Source organism: Haliaeetus leucocephalus, unplaced genomic scaffold (assembly GCF_000737465.1).
Source record: "Haliaeetus leucocephalus isolate CR32 unplaced genomic scaffold, Haliaeetus_leucocephalus-4.0 Scaffold138, whole genome shotgun sequence".
NCBI lineage: Eukaryota > Metazoa > Chordata > Aves > Accipitriformes > Accipitridae > Haliaeetus > Haliaeetus leucocephalus.
Window position 1 is genome coordinate 2,468,002 of NW_010972574.1, and position 6,915 is coordinate 2,474,916.

Consider the following 6,915-nt stretch of genomic DNA (forward strand, 5'->3'; position numbering starts at 1 on the left):
GATTTGGTACAACCCACTACTGACATCAGGCAAACCGTCAAAAGTAGATCCTACCATCGAGCAAATTTTTAGAGTTCTTGTTTGTGGTTTTGCTTTGAGATCATCGCATGTATTGAAAATTATTGCATTCAATCCTTTTCACTATGGGCATACACACACTACATCCCGGGAAAAAAGAAGTCCTAAGAGAGACTAAAAAAGGTGACCACATGATGTAACTCTTTCAGCTGAAGTAAACCTTTCCTAATACGGATTTTACCCCAGGTCTGAGCCTGGGTAATATTGTCGTAGAACAGGGCAGAGCTTTTTCTTTTCCCCATGATGGCTGTTGATTTAGTTGCATTTGCTTCAAGGTTCTTGTTGCAAGACAAGTTGGTTCTCATAGGCATGAACTCATCTGTGCTAAGGTCAGTTCTAGGAGCGGACCTCACAATTACTCTGTGACTGCCTAGGGTGAGTTTTAGTGCACTGTTGGCTTTACGGTGTTTTATTATAAGCAAGAATCAGGGGTGTTCCTTCCATTTCTTTTTGCATTCACCTCATTATAGTGCAGCTTGATAAGGTTGTCATGAAAATTCACCTGCCCAAGTGCTAAATCCACATTCCTACTTCAGCCAGAAATTCAGATAATAATGGAAAAATGGAGAGGGTTTTTTTTAAATGCTATATAAAGTGCTCTTACATTACAATTTTGCAGGTTGGAGACTCAGGTTAATTAGAAAGCTGTCCCTCATGCTAACCATTGCAGTTTGGTTTCATTTGGCACATCCTAAGCAGGAATCAAGAGTGATATTCAGATTCTTTGGTGGGAAAAGGCATTACCTCATTCTTGATTCATGTTTCCTCAGTCTGTGGAAAAGCTGAAAACATCACCCTTCAGAAGACAGTGACCTCTACCAGGTGGCCCTGGCAGGCGGCAATCTATCGGATGGCCAACGGGGTGAAGGAGAACAGTCTCCGGAAAGGGGCCTGGATCCTCATCTGCAGCGGGGCCCTGGTGAACGAGCGCACCGTGGTGGTGGCAGCTCACTGCGTCACTGACCTGGGCAAGACCATCGTGCTCAAGACAGCAGAGCTCAAGGTGGTTCTGGGGAAATTCTACAGAGACGATGACAGGGATGAAAAGACCATCCAGAACCTGCGGGTGAGTAAGTCTGCTGGGAGTGGAAAATGATGAGCACAGACAGATGCTGATCACATCCATCTTGTTTTGGGAGAAAAAGGTTATCCTTTGAGCAATATATTGTTTTACACATTGGTCTTTGAAATGCATAGCTAGAGACTCAACTGACAGAACTGTCACAGCACAAGGAGGGCACATGCTGTAGTTCATTAAATTCACCTGACACGGTCCAACTCATATGTTCACCCACTAACGCAGATCACTAAGAAAATGGCTCAGGTTCCATGAGCCATAATGTCTTGAGTGGTATTGCCAGAAAAAAAGTAGAGGAGATGCCAGCTACTGTCAAAAGTGATTAGCATAATTTATGAGGGAAACACTTGTGCTCTAGATCCTGGTTTGACGCCATGAGCGCATTTCACATCTCAGCCCCAAGGCTGTACAGCTCTAAACTCAGAAGAAGTTTATGTCTGACTCCAGCTCCAAAAACAGAACCTCAGGCTCACCAGAGTGGTTTGTTTTTTTCAAGTAGAACTAGAAAGTCTGAAGTCAAAATGAGGAGAAATACAGCAATTTTAGCCATGTGTCTCTTTTTCTGGAGTGGGGGTTATGTGAGTTAATGAATGGGTTTTATCCAAGAAAACATACTTAATTTGATATCCCCCTCCCCCCCCTTTTTTTAGTTTCTTTCTCTAATTATAGCTTTCTCAGACTTTTTGTGTAAGGAAATACATTATTTTTTACAATACCCTTATAGGAATCCTATCTGTTCCTGTCGTCTTTCATCAAGGTAACTAGCAGTAAAGATTTGGCCCCAACATTATGTAATGAATTGCTAGTATCCTTTCTTGGTGGGAAGGTGCTTGAATGTCAATAAGAAGATAACATTTGAATTCAAAGCCTCCCCCCTTTCAAATTCTACAGGCTGAAGATGACATGGCAGGTAAAATCTTTTCAGTAAACATTGGAAAAACTTGAATTGCACATTAACTCCCCATTTTGCTGAAAATGTCCTTGACTGCTTTTCATTAGAAAGTGTTTCATGCAATAAAAACTGTCCTGAAACCCAAGCCAAAAAAAAAAGTCGGAAGATGCTTGATCTCTCTGCGTGTTTCTCGTTTGAGTGAGCGCTATGGTGAAGGAACAGTTTGGGAGTGGAGGGTAGAGGAGAAGTGTGCAAAATAAACTAACATGTATTACAGTAGTATGGAAAGAGCGCTGCTAACTTGCCATTGATGTTAACTCTACAATTCTTCCTACTCTGTTTCCTCCCCAGATTTCTGCCATCATAGTGCATCCCAATTATGACCCTATATTACTTGATTCTGACATAGCTATCATAAAACTCTTGGACAAAGCCAGAATCAGCAGTCGTGTTCAACCCATTTGCTTGTCATCTTCTCATGACTTGACTTCATCCACAGAGGATTTAAAAATAATGGTAACTGGCTGGAAGGTACTAGCTGACATTAAAGATCCCGGATACAAGAATGACACAATCCGCATGGGAGCTGTTCGGATGGTGGATTCACTGTTGTGTGAGCAACAGTATGAGGATAATGGGATACAAGTCAGCATCACTGACAGCATGTTCTGTGCCAAACAAGATGACACAGCCTTTTCTAATATCTGCCCTGCTGAGACTGGTGGGATTGCAGCCATAACTTTGCCAGGAAAAGCATCTCCTGAGCTAAGGTGGCACTTGATGGGATTAGTGAGCTGGGGTTATGATAAAACTTGCAGCCTACAGCTCTACAGTGGCTACACCAAAGCTCTTCCCTTCAAAGACTGGATTGAGAAGAACCTGAAATAAAAAGCTGTGTCTGGAAATGGCATTTTATAACTATCATAATATCTCTCTCAGTCTCTGCTGCTTTAGGCTTCTCATCCCAGTGAAGAGCCACGTCTGGGATAAGGTTAAAGCAGACAGCCTGGTAATTTGTCCTAGGATCACATGTTCTATCAGGCTACTCTGACTTAACCCATGACAGAGGGTCTTAGTGCATGAGAAGTTTTGCCATATTTCACCCGTCTTCCCTGGTGGGAGGATGACGCTCTGCTCCTGAGTCTGACATACACAAACAGGACAGCAAATTCTGACTGAAATTAATCTCTAGTGTGGAGTGCCCTAGAGATATCAACAGCGAGCCTCTCCCAAAGATCCGTGGGACTGAGTGGACTAGGAGGCTGGAAGGAGTAGCCTGAATTCGTTATGATGGATGAGCTTGTTACGGTTATGTGCTGTCTGTATTGCCATAGTACAATGTAATCTTTTTCCCTCCCAAGTACTTTACACATTTAAATAAACCATGGTTTGTTTTTTTAACCTACATACCCATGTCTGACTTTATATTTAGATTCCTTGTTGCTTCATCTGTGTCACACTCTAGGGACTCTCTACTGCCACAAGGGCGTGTGGCTGTTTTGCATGTGACTCTCACTTGGGAGTCTTCAGGCACACTGAAAGGCAGAATTAGCACAAAATTCAATTACTGCATAAATAGCAAGATATTTTTTTTCTTAGTACATCCAGTGCTGCTATTGTTGTACATGAACCATTGCAATAAAATGCACAGGGGAGTTCTGTCCCACCTTTTACTCTGAACAGATAAAAACCTGAAACATACTTTTAAAAACATTTTGCCATGTGGATTATTTCAAAGATCTATGAAAAACTCAGGAAAACTTCTGGTTTCTATCAGGTCATGTACTTCTGTGGCAACACAACTCCCCTATAGCTCTTCAGGGTGAAGAATAATGTCCAGGTCTCACACTTAGCAGAGGCTTTTCTTGACTGGACTGTTTGACATCAAAGTGTAAGATTCTCCTATTAAGCACGTTGTCCAGCGGAGAGACTTTGGTCTCCTCATGGTCCTTAATCACTGCCCTTTCACTAAACCATTCTCTATTCAGTTGCAGCTAAAAACTAGAGATGAGCCCTAGAAAAAGTTGGGAAGGAGGGACAGGGTAATGTCTCCCATCAGTAACGACTCCTGGATAAGTAAGTCATCTATGCCACCCTGGAATTTGTAGGGCCTCCAAATTATTACAGTGCCCCAACCAGCTCACAGCAATAGTTGAATGTGAAGGCTGGGGATCTGATGAAAGGATTTAGTACTCTCACCTAGAAGGACTCAAATCCTGAAGTCGTGTTCTGCCTAGCCTCCTATTGCACGGCTACAATTTGTACAATTTGTAAGCCAATGGGTCTGATTTCAGCTCTGGTTCTCTGATGCTGTGAAATCTTGTTAAGAGTTTCTTAGCATTCAGTAGTTTCCACCTACTTTTGAATCTGAAAATTGCTGCTAAAAGGGCAGTTAGTATTGGAGCTCGTTCCGTGTAATTTATTTTTTGCTTTCCTGGGCAGAAAGACTTGTTGTATTATGTTTTTGCACTTTTCTTATTGTCACTGGCAATAGGACCAGGGGATGTTGCTTGAATCAAAAAGTTTAAGGGCTACAACCAAAGTATATTGCTTCTCTTTATCTTGTTTGTCTGTCTTCTTCTGCCAGGAGATTATGCTTGGCTGACAAACTACACGGCAACAACAGCAACAAAAATTCTGAATTAAAAGTGAACAGCGAGACATGTTTCATTCCTCTGCTGGGAGGAGCGTGTGCCAGTGAACATGCGGTCCTCCCCTGCGGACAGAAGGGGTTAGAGGAAATTAGGTGACGGTTTTGGAGAAGGGCAAACTTGCAGGAAGCCAGCATGTGTTTCTTCCTAACACTATTGACAAAGAATGAAATGAGAAAGGGATAGAATTGTTTATTGGAGCCTGGCTTGCCCAGTCAGAGCTCTTCCATGATTACATTAAGTGAAAGTCTCTACACCCTAATGGTAAGAGAAATTATCTTCTAAAACAGAAATCATGAAGGTCTGTGAGCTGGTTCTTTTCTCAGTTATGACGCTGTGACTGAATTGCTCTCCATAGCGTTATTTTTTCTCCACTGCTACAACTGAGAGAGAAGCAGCAGCCCTAATTGGTTTTTCTCCCTCTAGGATTTGTCCAGCAGAGAAGTAGGCAGTCCACACAGATCTGAAAAAGTCTGTGTTAATTCTAGCTTTAGCCCTCACTCTTCTCCTTTTTCTAAAGATCAGCCATGCCCAGTATTTACTCCTCCTCAGTGTTGAATCCCATCCCCATTTGGCTTCAAACCACTCGCAGATCTGGCAAGGAAGAGCTAGCTGAACATTTCTGGGCTTGGGCAGCAACAATATAGCTCTTCACTGGCTGTGTATCACACAGAAGTATATTCTTGAAGAGAAACTTGACAGAATTCATGGAACGGCAATCACAGGAGGAGGTTGCTACAGCTGTGTGCGCACAGCAGAATTCACCCCCCCTTCTTTTTACAGTCACGATGCTCTTCAAAGAAAACAGAAGCAAGAAAACAGCCAGACTTCTCTCAACCCCAGGATTCAGATTTTAGCACAGTCCTTTATAGAAAGAGGCATTAGCTGCAGCATTTGGTTCTACTTCTGGACCTCAGTGATGTTTGAATCCTAGATTCAATTCTGGCTAATATCTAAATGCAAACATAATGTTTTATTTCTATTGTTATAGGATAAATGTATTGACAAGTATGGGTGGGCAGTCATGTCAACATATCCAAGCACCTGCACCATGCCTAGTACTTGTAGGAATTACAAATCAGCTTGTCCATCCTGTCTGGCAGGCTGACCCACAGTAGTTCCACACTTACAGCCTGAGCAGCACAGGGGTTAACATCTAACAACAATAATGAGGAAAAATAGGGGATGAATGTTCGAAAAAAACAGGCCGTGAGCTGGAATCACTAATCCCTTTGATAGCTAGGGCCTATTTTTTAAGATGCAAAACTATTTCAAACATCTCTTTCTAAACAGGTGAGGATCTATGCCATCTGTTGGAGAAAGGGTGTGAAATAGCACAGCATGGATAGCAACACATCTTCCCTCGGAGGAAGAGCTGTGCATTCTGGAAAGGCCACAAAGATACTGCTATGAAAAAAAGAGAGCAGAAGAGTCTCTGCATTCTTACTCACTCCAGTGGATTTATACTTTTAGTTTTGAATGTTTTGGGGGCTGGGTGTGCATTAAATTACTTCCAAAAGCCGGAGTGCGTATCCGAAAAGTAGCACCGTAAGGAAATGGACATACTGAAGTACACGCTCTTCTCAGGCACGCCTTCAGTGACTCCAACGCAATTGCCCTGGGAACTTGGTTCCCTTGAAAACCTAAGCCCACGGTAAGACTACGAGAAAAAAACGTGCGTTTGATTAGGACTAGGGAATGCACGCTAGGCCGCACCCTGCCATTTTTAAGGGTGGGTACCGGCATCGGCGGGGTCGCAGGGCAGGCGCCCCGGGGGAGCGGGAGCGGCGGGCAGGGTCGGGCAGCCTTCGGGTGGCTGCGCATCCCCCGCGTGCCCCGCAGCTCCGCAGGGCGGCAGGGAGCTCCCCGCGTGGCTGCTGCCTTTCTGGGCCGCCTCCTCGGCGCGGAGGGAACAGGCTCCGGCGGAAACGTTTGTTCCCTGCGGAACGGGACGCGGGGTTGGTGGCCGCGGATGGGAAGACAGCCCCGAGGCCGGCAGGCAGGCCCTCGGCTGGGGGAGCCCGAAGGCGCGCGGCCGCGCCTTGACGCCGCCCCGGCGTCCCGCTCCCGCCGCCAGACGACGACCTCCTGCCCTACCCGCGCTGCAAACGTGGCCCGGCTGCTGCCCGCGGGCCAGGCAGCGGGGTCGCCAGGGATCCGGAACCTTCCGGCACCAACCGCGCCGCCGGGGCCCGGCGCCGACGAGGCGAGGGGTC

The 6,915-nt window shown here is 45.1% G+C and overlaps 1 protein-coding gene across 5 annotated transcripts in view; it reads left to right on the forward strand.

The window, feature by feature from the left end:
• The window catches only part of PAMR1 (peptidase domain containing associated with muscle regeneration 1), a 57,842-nt gene extending 54,396 nt beyond the window's left edge, over positions 1-3,446 (forward strand). For all 5 annotated transcript variants that reach the window (XM_010586013.1, XM_010586016.1, XM_010586014.1 and 2 more), the window contains 2 exons: positions 849-1,144; positions 2,400-3,446. In XM_010586013.1, the coding sequence (XP_010584315.1) occupies positions 849-1,144; positions 2,400-2,936 (833 nt within the window). In that variant the 3' untranslated portion in view covers positions 2,937-3,446. The remainder of the gene's footprint in view (positions 1-848; positions 1,145-2,399) is intronic.
• The last annotated feature ends 3,469 nt before the right edge of the window (positions 3,447-6,915 follow it).